The sequence below is a fragment of the Aulonocara stuartgranti genome, assembly GCF_965226115.1.
Source record: "Aulonocara stuartgranti genome assembly, chromosome: 18".
NCBI lineage: Eukaryota > Metazoa > Chordata > Actinopteri > Cichliformes > Cichlidae > Aulonocara > Aulonocara stuartgranti.
Window position 1 is genome coordinate 17,806,602 of NC_138954.1, and position 13,376 is coordinate 17,819,977.

Here is a 13,376-nt window from a genome sequence, read left to right on the forward strand (position 1 = left end):
TCAGTCTCTGAATAATCTACCAATTACAGTGCACGAAAGCAGCGAAACCAGGACTGCTCCTCCAGCTGCTTTTGTATCACAGGAGGAGGTCTGGTTGTGTATGCCTATGCAATTACCCAACCCTTTCCATTCCTTCTCAGTTACTACCATCCTGCACCCCACGAATGCCAAAAATGTGAGTCAAACACATAATGATGATGAGCATCCTCATTTGCTTCCACTCAGCCTTCTGCATGTGCCTACGATCTGTATACTGCCGCACACAGGGAATCACTTTAAATTCCACTGTACAAAGAGATGAACAAATAATGACTATTATTGAACAATACTCAACCCTAGCAGTATCTCACCATGAGGAAAGTTTTATTTTCTTAGTTTTGGAGTTGACATGGTCAACACAGTAATCAGAAACAGAAGAGATACAGTCTTTCAGTGCCTTAAGTCAAAGGTTTCATTTTATAGGTGTATATCTGATGCTAGTCTTTCCTAAAATTCAATATACTTAGTTAAATTGAGATTCTCCACGCTTCATAAAACCAATGCACAAGTGTTGAAAATTAAAGTTCATGCGATTCTTCCAAATATGAGTCAATCTCCCATCTCATGTTAAGATGCTCAACTTTACAGAGGAAAGAAACACTAGACACTCAACTAATATGTCACTGAACTTGACCTTTTAAACAGTTTTATAGGATTTGTGCATTTTGTAGCTTATTTTTAAAATAAAGTGAATGTAATTTGGCAAATAACACAGCTTGCTCCATAGTTAATTTGACACTTCACCCTCAAGTCCAAATCATCACTTCAGAAGAAGACAAAAACAAAATGTAACCGTCTATGATTTAAAAAGAAATTAAAAAAAAGACATCTATCCATTTTTTTTAGTTAATTTGTCAAAGGATTTCAAGTATCAAAGTATCATTCAAAACCTTTCCAAAACCATTTAATCAACTTTTACAGGATCTGCTTTCATTTAATGTGGACTAACATTTTTGAACTATTTGTATTCTATGTTATAATTAGGACATTATATATTGGTTGCTGTGACCATATTATACAGAAGTGCATTTAATTAGGGAAAAAGTCCAATGAAAAATGCTGGATTATTTACAGCAAAGAGGAGACATTTCCATGGATATCCGCCTTTCTATTTAAATTAAAAAAAAAAAAACAAAAAAAAAAAAACAAAAAAAACCAACACTGCCGCCACATACATTTAAAAAAAATAAAAAAAATAAATAGTCAACAACCTTTCTTGAATTAACAATTTTGTTAGCCATCAATTCACACAAGGAGATAAACACACACTGACGATTGAAGAAAAGCCACTGAAGTAAATGAGGTTTTCTTTTCAAAATATTAGCACTAAAGTGGCAAACGTTTCCTAGACTTCCTCCTCCTGAAGAAGCTCCGAGTGACAGCCTCACGGAGGTAAACTAGTCCTGCCAGAAGACGGGGTGGTAAGTGGATGTAGAATTCCAACAAAGCTCCTAGTCTTGCTTCTCAAATGTAGCGTTTACATGAGAAAAATAAGGCTGTAAATATCCCACATGAATGCTCGGGAATCGAGGCAATAGAAAAAAATGCTTCTTTGTTGTTGTCATTGCTTTGCTTTGATGAATTCTTAAATTTGAGTGGTTGTGTTTTTATTGCATTCCCACAAGTGAGCATGAAGAAATCTATTGGAGTATTTCAAATGAAAGCAAAAAAAAAAAGCAAAAAAAAAAAAAAAGGCATGCTGAACTTAGCTTATAAAAACACTCAATGAATTCTGGAACAGGGTGGATCTGTGTTTTAATGCCACTACCACGTTGCTCTATTCTGGGAGGTTGTTGTGAATTCTGTGGTCGAGTGGAGAGCAACAACCACAGCTAGGACGGGACGCCCTGACAGGGTGGCTCTGTGTGTGTGTGTGTGTGTGTGTGAGAATGTATATATACCCGCACATATATATATATATATATATGTGCGTGTGTATGTGTGTGGGCGGTAGTGAGAGTGTGTATGTGTGAGTGGGTTAAAGCATGCCTTTCATTTCATGAAACAACAAAACAGAAATCTCCTGAGAACTGACTGCTCTTCCTTTGAACCCAGCATTTCCTGCGTACAACAACAATCCTCCCTCTCCCTCACACAGACACACTCCATGCCATCTCCATCACCCTGAAGTCTAAAAGGTAAGTTTAGCTTCGAAAGTGTCATAACTTGGATTGAAGTCCCACTCCTATAGAAACACCCATAACATGTAGTGGTGACTGCGTCGATGTTATTGCGATCACGCTGTAGCCACTCACTAACATGCACAACAGGCCCTGTCAAGGGGGGTTAATAACCAAGAGAGGGGGGAAAAAAAAAAAAAAAAAAAGGGTGCATGTGTTCATGTAAATGTAAAAGAGAAAGAACGCACTGCAAGCTGGGAAAATGATAAGGAAATAAAGTTGGATGAATACTAGTCTTGTGAGTCATGTAAAGACCACTGAGGCATCACAACAGTACCTTCGCCATCACAGATGTTCTGGTACGAGTCCCAGCGAGTTAGAGGATCTGCTGTGTTGTAGTTCACAATAACATCTCCTCCATTTTTCCACTTGTCAGCACCTGGAATAAAAAAAACCCAAAAAAACAAACAAACACACACATTACTGTCCAGTTTGCATGCTATGTTAAGCTGGCTGTAGTGTCATATATATCGTAAAGTGACTGGAAAGTAGCACTGACCCTTCTCATTAATCTGATAGCAGGAAAGCCATGTCATTTCTGAACATTTTTATTTTTAAATTTTAAAGAAACTCCATCCATCCATTCACTTCCGCTTATCCTTTTCAGGGTCGCGGGGGGCGGGGGCTGGAGCCTATCCCAGCTGTCGGGGTACACCCTGGACAGGTCACCAGTCTGTCGCAGGGCCAACACACAGAGACAGACAACCATTCGCACTCACTTTCACACCTAGTGGTAATTTGGATTATCCAATTAACCTATCCCCACAAGCTGCATGTCTTTGGATGGTGGGAGGAAGCCGGAGTACCCGGAGGGAACCCACGCAAACACGGGGAGAACATGCAAACTCCACACAGAAAGGCCCCGGCCTGATGGTGGAATTGAACTCAGGACCTTCTTGCTGTGCGGCAACAGTGCTAACCACCGTGCCACCGTGCTGCCTTTTAAAGAAACTATTTTATTTAATTTGTGGGCTGACTACAAACTAAGATAAAATAAAATTAAGGTTTTTATTTAAGACCCCAAATCATCAGCAAAAATATTATTGGTAGCTCTTTCTATTACAGCTTGGTAACCTTGGTAGAATATGTAACTTCAAACAAGCTGAATGCTATTACAAATGAAAACGCAAATTCATATTCAGAGAAACTGTTTTATTATTAAAAGGCAGCCAAGCTGAGCTGTCATATGGTCAGGATGTTAAAGGGTGCTCATTTTCTTCTTGCATTTACTCAACTCTTGTCAGAACCAGAGTGGCCTGTATTCTATTAGTGTAGCAACAAATAAGCTGTATAGCATAAACCCACGCTTGAGTCATTATTATTTACTTACATCTAGCAAATACTGACATATTTTTAGAGTCCTAGGTTTAAATGCAGGAAACATTACTAAAAATGTGAAGTTTTGTATTTTACACTCATGATTGCTGGTTATTACACATAAACTACTGCTCATTGTCCACGTCATTAGCCACAGCGGCAAAAACAATATTTAAACTGCTACCTTAGAGGAGAAACAAAGCACAATCAACTAATATTAGTATTCAGTATATTTCAGTATATAAAAATTCACATGCTCAGATGTTACTATGTTATTGCTAGAAGGTGATTATATTGTTATTATATAACTTATAGCCCTATTTTATTACTAAGTAGTGCTGTCAACCAATGCAGTTTGTTTCCACACTTCTTTCCTAAATATGTAAATATCAGTTTAATATTACTCAAGTATAACCACTGTTGACAGAACATATTACCTAGTTATTACTCGGTATTCTTGGTATTTAAGTGTTAATAACTTGTTATTTCCATATTATTACCTTCTTATTACCCCTCAGGAACCACATTATTACCAAGCTGTAATAGAAAGTGCCACCACAATATGGCTGATGACCAAAAGACTTAATCAAAAACAGAGCAGACAATAGAAATATATACATTTCATTGTATACCAGACCTGCACAGAGGCCCCACATAGTTTGTGGGGCCTCTGTTGCAGCTCATGCTGTGCTTCTTTGCCTCTCTGTCAGCACACACTTCACACTACATTTCCCTTCTCATCAGGGGGCAGAGGGAGATGACCAGAGGAGGGGACAGCACGTAAAAAAGTAGAAGAGAACATTGTATCTGGTTTTCAAATTTTCCTACTACTCCCTATAGTAATTTTAAATAAAGATAAAGAGTTAGAAGTCTACCTGGGATCTTCTCTGGTCCCTCGGAGAAAACCAGCTCCACTTTACCATAATCTGGAAATCTGGGGTCTGAATTGACAGCACAAAGGAGAGAAGTGCATAAATGAGAGCCAGAACCAGTAAGATGAAAGTTGCTGTTAGTTTGCAGCTCTCTCGGTAATTGTAACATGTTTGGGGAAACCAAATTATTGGTCTAAAAGCAGAATGTCTAAATTAAGTTCAAGCTGAACCTCGCAGATGCTGTGCAGAGTTGAGGAGTTGCTGTTTACTATCAGCGGGGTGATGAGATCTGTTCATGGGATTTTTTTTTCTAGGTCTACCTTTGTTGGCAGTCTCCATGTCCTCTTTTTCAAACATCAGGTTGTAACCCTGTACTGCTCCCGTGTGAAACTGCACCCGGAAAATAACCTCACGCTCTGAAGTCACCTCACTTTTATGATAGCATTTAATCTACGAGAGACAAAAAAAACAAATGTCACAATGAATACAAAAGCGCAGATTTCGCAACTTCTGAAAACGCAGTTTGTTTTTTTTCCCTACCATGATGTCCCCTTTTAGGAGCTGCGCAGGCTCCAGCATGATGCATACACGGTCTCTGTGGCCTGGACCAATGTGACTTAAACAAAAACAACAGAAGTCTGTCGCATGGAGCCGGAGTGTGGAAGCAATTACAGATATTTACAGAAAGCAGTAACTAATTCAAATTAACATTAAACTAACTAAAACAGAAAACTGCTTTAAAGCCTTCCTACATACTTTGAAGTAAACTATAATGTTCAAATTACTGTACCACATGTGTAAGCTACTTACTAGAATCCAGATGAATACACTGCTTGCATTCCCTGGTAGACCTTGATGTAAGGACAGCACACTATATATAAAAAAAGGACAAAGTGTTTTCAAAATGTTAGTCACAGGTTCCTTCTTATCAAGACCTCGAGAAACCAGTTAGCTAAAATATTCAGGAGATGCTTCCTGGCTTGTTTTGCTCACAGCTGAAGTGTGATAAGCTGCTGCTGTGAGAAAGGGATTTGAGCTCCACGATGTGATGAAAACCTTTTTGTTGTTTCAGTAAAATTAGTGAAAACAGCAATTTACGTGTACACACGAAAATGCGCATGTGTGTGTTCCCATGGTTTCACTTGGAACTGGGAAGTTCATTTCTTCAGTTCTGTTTATGTAAACAACCTCTATCTGTTTGAGCATGCTTGTGAGAGTTGGAAAAAGAGAGACACGGTTCCAATCAGACTCCACTTTTGTTTACCCCTCGAACTCTGATGTGGCTGTCTCCGAATTCCTTTCTTTGTGCCATGCTAGAAGTGATGGTATTTTCTTTGAAACAATATACAGTGATAAACAATATGTGTTTAACCTCTTGCGGAGTTGAAATCTGGAATCCCGTGAAGGATGACGCAGTGCATGAACAAGGGGGAGGCATTGATCTTCATGGATCCGCTTAGCAGGCTGTTGAGGATCCAAACGTACCTGAGAGGAAAGCGGAGGTGGATATCAACATTACACAAGACTTTGTATTGCTTCAGTGATTTAGTATTACATATTCAATGCGAAGGGGGACTGAAAAGTGAGATATAAAAAGAACAATGTCATTGTTCATTGAAGCCAAGATATCCTGTCGTTTAGCCACTACAGTCAGTCTCCAAATGTTGGCTCATTCAACACCCATAATGCAACTTGATAATATCTTTTCATTACATTGACCTTGCCTAGTAAATACCCCTGATTCTATTACAGACCTTTCTGTAAAAAAAGATGTATTTTTCACAGGTAAAGTGATATCGCTAAGATATTTTTTCCAAACCTGACAGCACTTCAGCATTTTGGAAAAACAGGCTTATTTGCTTTTTTTGCAAGGTGAGAATGGCACATCAGCTTTGCTTATGCTAAATATGTGAGGGGGGGGAAAAAGAAAACGGCCAACACGACTCTGTTGAAATAAATCAGAATCTGCTGTCTAGCATCTCTAGAAAACAGTAACTGTCATCATTACTGTTTATCACTGATAAGCAAAGAGACTAGACAGAAATGATAAACCAGTTTTGCCCAAGAGCCATGAGTGCGAGCGAGATATGTAGGTTTACGATTACATCAGGTTACCATGGGATCCTATTAAAATGATAAACAATGACTAGCTGTCAGCTCAAAAAGTAAACAAACAGCATGGGGACTGAATGAATTGTATGGTATCAGCTGGGTCTGGGATCTGATTGTTTGGATGGAGAGGTGGGTCAATGAGGAGCCAAACACACTGCTAGAGCTCTATTACCAAACGGAAGGGCGTGCTTATGTTTTGGGTCTTACCGCTTCTGTGAAGGTGTCATCAGAGCTGAGACCTTATCATCGTAGTATTTCCTCATGGCGAAGCGGTCCAACGCCTGGTCAGCACTTTGACAGAAAGAGAGAGACGCGTAAAACGCTTTAGGTAATTATGACTCAAGAGAAAGATTATACTCTCCTCTATAATTGAATAGTGTGGACTGTAACATCCAATTAAGGCAATGCATACATACACAGAGACACACACACACACACACACACATATGCATGCATACATGCATAGACAAGAGGGAAAGTAACCAGAGAAACAGAGGATTCCAACAGAGAGGAAGGGAATGCCAGCTTTAAGTAAACACAGAGGGGGAGAGGAGGACACAGAGAGGCCAGAGTGTGTGCGCAGCTTGGCTATTCAGACAGACCTAAAACCAACAGGCTCTGGAGCCCTTTCACCAAAGCTCTGTTACTGTCATCGGCCATCTCGCTCATCTCCTCCCCCCCACCCCGGAATCTATTCCTTTGTAAATCTGTCCCATTGTGTTTTCCTGTCTCTTTCTCTACCTCTCTTTTGCCCCCTGTCTTTCACATTCACCTTACTGCAATGGTATTCCTCAGTGGGAAGTGGGAAAGAAAAGTGCTAAGAAATGCACAAACTGTCTGAATTAAGAGCCAATATATGGCCATGCCACACTGTCTGCTGTGTGCAGAAAGAATCTACGCAATGCCATATCAGCAGGTCGTGTCAATATCAGCCCTTACTTAAACCTTCGGCACTTCCGAATTTGCTTGCTTGGTCAGAAAATTATAATCCGTTTTCTTCATGATAAAAAAATACATTGAAACTGACACTGTGGCTAGAAGGCATTTAAGTAACTAACATGTTTCTAAGTTGATTCACGCAATTCAATACGGGGTGATTCATTGCTTAAATTGTGTGGCTTTTCTTTGAATCGGAGAGAAGTGACTTTTCTTTTGACTCACTTTCTGATTCACCTTAACCCGAAATTAAAGGAGGTGAATAAACCACTGGTGGTTGGTTTGACATTGCTTATCGTCTACAAAAACACAACATATCGAGTCTTCGTGAACTGCTGTGGTTTGTTGTTCATACTGCTTCACCACCAGAAGTGAGCGGTCGCACATAGCATGATGAGCCATGACTTCAGAGCAAAAAGAAAAAACATCATTTATAGTAACAAAACATGAGAAGTGTGTTGGTTACCTGGCTGACACGTCAGTGAAATGCACAAACGATGAGATGACAACGCCAATTCGACCCTTGCCACCCTGAAAAAAAAACCCACACAAAACAACAACAACAAAAAAAAAAAACAGGAGATGATTCACTACACACGCAGCAGTCTTACTAAAAATGAAACCAAAGCCAAAAGGCCCCCCACAGTCTTCATAAACACAAGTTCCAGCCAAACGAACAGTATTGTCCAAAAGTCATGAGTCACCTCTCATTTCTTTTATATTTTGCTTCCACTGAGCCAGACTTTTTTTTGTAAAGATTAAATGTTATTTTTAAGATAAAATGTTTTAAGGTAGTCTTGAGCAACATTTCTCCAGGCTTTCTGGAGGTCTTTCAAGCTTTCCTTTGGCTATTTGCTGCTTATTCATTTTCAGTCCAGTCATCCAGTCCGTGTACTTAGCTATTTTCAGATGAATGTTTTTTTGGTTGTTTGCCAACCCATTTAACACTGACCTAAGAATCATTCAAGTGTAAAAATGTACCAACTTAAGGGGTGAACCAGTGTAGTGTCTACACATATCAGACAACTTAGCAAAGATCTTTATCTTTAGATACTGCCAGGGATAACACAGTTATATATACATTAATAGTGTTTACACATATAAGAAACTTTCCAAAGAGCTTATAGCTCTTTGGAAAGCTGATCCATCTATTGTTTGTCAAATCCTCATCAGAAATGGTCTCTGTGGATGAAAGGTGGCAGTCAAGAAGCCCTTCTTAATTAAGGCAAACAGAGAAAAAAGGCTGAGGTGTGCCAAATTACACAACAACCTAACAGAAAATGAGGGGCAAATTTGAGATTTTTAGTTTCATCTGTTGTACGGAGGTGACCAAACTGCTGTGGAGTGAGTGTTTACAGCAATCTATGAGGCACGGCGGAGGTATTTTCAGGGTATGAGGCTCTATTTCAGCCAATAGTGTTGGGGATCTTATCAAAATTGATGAAATTATGACTGCAGAAAAATACCATCAGATTTTGATTCATCAGATTTTGATCAATTATCTAATACCATCTGGAAAGCATCTGATTATGCTTTATCGCACTGTAAATGCAGTAAAAGCATACCTGGATAGAAAAATACAACATGGAACACTATCAGTCATGGAGTCACTTCCCCAGAACCCCGACCTCAATATTACTGAAACAGTTTGGGATCATCTTGATTAAGAACATCCAAAAATGAACTTTGAATGTCCTTCAAGATGCCTGTAGAACTATTCCTGAGGACCAGTAATAGAAATTAGAAGAAATCTTCCCCAATCGAATTCTGGCTGTGTCAAAGAATAAAGGTGGTCGTAGCAACTTGCTGACATTCAAGTTTGTAAGAACTGCACAAACTCTGTTTTTTGTTTATTTGTTTGTCTATATATTGTATTTCCAAGCATTTTTGCACATATTCCAATAAATCACTGTTTCCCATAGCAAAGCATTAAAATGAACAGGTGCCTTGTGACTTTTGCACCACACTGCAGAACCACATTGTTTATTTCACATAACTGTTTTCTGCTTATTGTGTGTTTTTCCTTTCTTGTTTCACTGGTTTGCACTTACCCAGATTCAGCAAACATGTAAAACCACATTCTCATGACAGACAGTTCAGTAGATGTTAACCGAATCTGATCGAATCACACTTAGTCTTAAACTGTTCTATGTTTTACAATATTATATTTGTATAAAGGTTCTGTAGGTGCTCACCCTGCAGTGTATAACAGCCACATGTAGCGGATCAGCATTGAGCCAGCTCTCCATGGCCTTACAAATGGTGCAGATCTTATCCAAAGGTGGAGCATGCAGGTCAGGCCAACCTGTATCCAGGGTCTAAAAACAACACCATTAGACACACACATACACACTCATCATCCTCTGTCCCTATGCTTTACAAATCAATAATATCTTGCTCACATTAGCTCACTAGCCTGAGTTAATCAAGTAGACTGACAGAGGTGTACAGTTGCGCTATTTGAAGTAAATGCCAGATGCCTTACCTTTGGGTTCATTCTAGAGAGATCTTGTCTTTTCTCTGACAGGTTTATGATCTAAAGAAAACATAACACAACAAAGCACAAGTCTTAAAATGTTGTCTCTAAGATTTCTGCATTCTTCCTTAACAAGAGTTCTTACAAATGCATGAAATCACTCTGGGATCAAGTCAACATTACATCAAAGCCCACCACCTTTCAACACTTTCAACACAGTTACAGCACTTTCCAGGGGAAAGCAGCAAATGGACCGGCACTGACCAGGTAATTGTCTGCATGCTTGGACTTGAGCATACGCGTGACATCCTTCAGGTTGTGTGAGTAGATCTCCTCGGAGCACCCCCGGGGGAAGGACACAGCTATGATGCGCTCTGTGATATACGTAAGGTCGAGTTCATATCCCTCCTCCATTATGAATCTTTGGCTTTCCTGTTAAAAAATATCCAAGCAGAGACACAGGAGGAAAAAGCCTTTCAGTCTCACAGCACTGCAGGTGACTCAGGTCAATATTTGACGCTCAAAGTCCTCAGCTTGTGTCATTGTGTACATGTTCTCATAGATAACTTTAGGGAGTGACTTCAATGCCAGATTGTATGACACAGCATACTGTGTTTACACAGCAACGGTCAGCAGTGTGTGCCACAGATACTACAGTATACTCTCTTAGACAATACAACATATCGCAATCTTTTTAACCTTTTGAGCACGACAGATAATTAACTTCTCTGGACTGCAAAAAGACACACAGGAGAAGACTGGACATGAGCAATCTAGGAACCGCAGTCAGTGATCCACAGCAACAATGACAAAGACAAAGAAAACTTTCAAAGAACTCCGGTTGAAACCAGTTTCTGTAAATCCCTGAGTGACGGCGTGTCCCTGTGACCTCATGGCCATGAACTTCCTGCTATGGTGGTCTAGGAAGAGCCAGTCTCCCACTGCTACTCAACACATCCCACAGACTCTTCTCTTGCTCTCTTATCTCGGTATCTTAGTACGGCCTCTTTGTCACTTTGTACAGCTCAGCAGCGAGAGAGTAGCAAGTTGTTGCCAATTGACCTCATAGTCATAAGTTAGTGTGGAAAACCTAAATCCAGCTTGGTTACGGAATTCTGTCTCCTGCTTGTGACAAGAAATTTTCAAATTAAAAGGGAGTAAAATCGTTCCAAAAATTACGTTTTTGATTAATTAAAGTCTTCAATTCTTAAGCTTTGTTTCTTTCGTTCTTCATGTGCTCTTACATTTTAAATTAAAGCCAGTACTGATCTGTCTTTCAATTTAATTTCCTATCAGTGAAGAGTTAATTAACTAAGATTTGAGATCTAGATTTTTTTTCTTTTTGGAAAACTGTGTTATGTTAAATTTTATAAACAGAAAACTGTCTGTAAATGAAACCAAATCCCGGGTTAAGAAATGATTTATACTCCTGTCTTGCATTTGTAAGAGACTACTGTTCAACAGAATCTGAATCTTATATTCAATTTTTCACAAGCACACTCACAAAAACAGAAGCACATTGCTAAAGCTGCCAAAGATATCATCATCGCTCTTCTTGACTGAACCCAGTTGTTTGTTGTGATTAAACGATCCTGTCGAGAATGCGTCCATTAATTAACTCTGAGACGACTGCAGGCTACAGCCCATCACTTTGAACGGGCACAGTGAGGGAGCCATAAATCAGGGACAGTGTAGCCATGGCTTAAATGAACCCTCAGAGCGGAATGAAAGAGGCCATGTGAAGAGGTCATCACTGGTAGGGACTGTGCTGTGTTTTTGTGAGTGTGTGTGTTGTTGGAGGAGGCGCTCAGGTCCTCAGGTCGTTGAAGCTAATGACCGGGTTAGTTTATTTCCCTAGTGACTTTAAGGAAAAACTGTTGACTAATGGGAAATTAATGAACAGAAAGGCCGGGACTTAGGCTCTGCGTCAAGGGCATGGCAATGGGAAGAAGGCCCCGTAATATTTTGAAAGTGTCAAAGTACTGTGCTAACTGTGTGGAAGAGGTATCAACTTAACCAAAGAATGATACTGGCTCAATTTTCTGCAAGAAGCAGTATAATTGTATTTTAAAGCATAACTCTAACGTGTTCCCTTCTTCTTTAGAGACATAGCTTTTAAGTTCATAAAGTAAAAAAAATGAAGCTTTAGTCTGGCTTTGTTCAAAAGTTAAAAAAAAAAAAAAATCTGCACATTTTCCAACAAAAAACTAATAAATTTTTAATTATACCACCAAATTGAATAAGACTAAACAGAGTGAAAAAGGAAAGGTTTCCACCCAGTTCAAATGGGCGGATCTCTAAAGATGTGCAAATGTAGCCAGTATCTAAAAATGACATAACACGTGACAGAACTTCTAAGTAGTATTCGATTTTTCATATGAAACATTCATGTGTAGCGGCACTGCAGTAATCGGCATTTTCCTCTCAATTCTCCCACCCTTCACTCAGTCCACCGAGAGCAGCTTGCCCCAGCACGCACTAAAGATAATTGGTCTTTAATTTGCACTGACTGCTTTTGTTCCTGGTTTGAGGCACAGCATTAGCTCACAAAGACAGAATAAGCAGTACCAAGGAACTCAAATCCAGAGCCCACCCATGGCACTGTGAGAGCAAGGCTGGTAGAGGAGTGCGGGAGACGGAGAGAGATTCGAGGTTGCCAGGTTTTACGGTGAACAAGCTGCAACAGGTTTACTAAGGTCAGGATGTTGGGGGATTAGGGTGTGTCTGGCTCCCCAAGCTCCAACCCTTGCAGGTAGGTGCTTGATTAGGCTGCATTGCTGCTGTCAGCCACGTTCACACACGCATGACCATCACTTACGACTCATTCCAAATGCCTTTCTTACCTGGAACCTTGCTGAAATTGAATTAATCAAACGTTCCTTTATGAGTAATGAAATGTTGAGGAGTGTACGGTGAAGCGTGCTGGGATGAAGGCCTCTTTAATGGGCCACACCCGTCACCTGGCCATCACATGGAATCTTCCACTCTGCACGAGCAGGTGAACCATGAGATAAAAGAAGCGGCATCGTGGAATAGGGCATAAAAACCAATGAGGACCGTCTTTGTATCCAGACATGGGCAAGCCCTGTGGGTTAAATGACAGCCTGATCATGTGAGCAATGACCTCATGGCTGTTTATTTTAAAGTCTATTGTGATAACAAGAGTTGGCAAAAACTTTACATACTTGTCACTCACAAATAATAAGACTCTGCAGAGCCTCGGCAACTAAACTGATTTATGTGCAACTTTGTGATTAAGCTGTCTACAGTATCCCTAACTGGATTTTCCATTAGTGAATTTAATATGTAACGTAATATGTGCACAAACTAGCAGAAGAAATAGGCTTGTTGAGATTAAAGAAAGAAAAATGTAATTTTCAAGTTTAGGGTGAATGCTGCATTTTTTTTTTTTCTGAAAACATCACTGCTACAATGACAAATAAA

General features: G+C 39.7%; 1 protein-coding gene across 2 annotated transcripts in view; it reads right to left on the reverse strand.

The window, feature by feature from the left end:
* The window catches only part of LOC309693685 (tensin-3-like), a 32,195-nt gene that overhangs the window by 15,923 nt on the left and 2,896 nt on the right, over positions 1-13,376 (reverse strand). For both annotated transcript variants that reach the window (XM_082513142.1, XM_082513141.1), the window contains exons 2-12: positions 10,197-10,364; positions 9,942-9,992; positions 9,652-9,774; positions 7,923-7,987; positions 6,728-6,811; positions 5,781-5,893; positions 5,219-5,279; positions 4,949-5,024; positions 4,729-4,858; positions 4,412-4,477; positions 2,497-2,598 (exon numbers count right to left, since the gene is read on the reverse strand). In XM_082513142.1, the coding sequence (XP_082369268.1) occupies positions 2,497-2,598; positions 4,412-4,477; positions 4,729-4,858; positions 4,949-5,024; positions 5,219-5,279; positions 5,781-5,893; positions 6,728-6,811; positions 7,923-7,987; positions 9,652-9,774; positions 9,942-9,992; positions 10,197-10,346 (1,021 nt within the window). In that variant the 5' untranslated portion in view covers positions 10,347-10,364. The remainder of the gene's footprint in view (positions 1-2,496; positions 2,599-4,411; positions 4,478-4,728; positions 4,859-4,948; positions 5,025-5,218; positions 5,280-5,780; positions 5,894-6,727; positions 6,812-7,922; positions 7,988-9,651; positions 9,775-9,941; positions 9,993-10,196; positions 10,365-13,376) is intronic.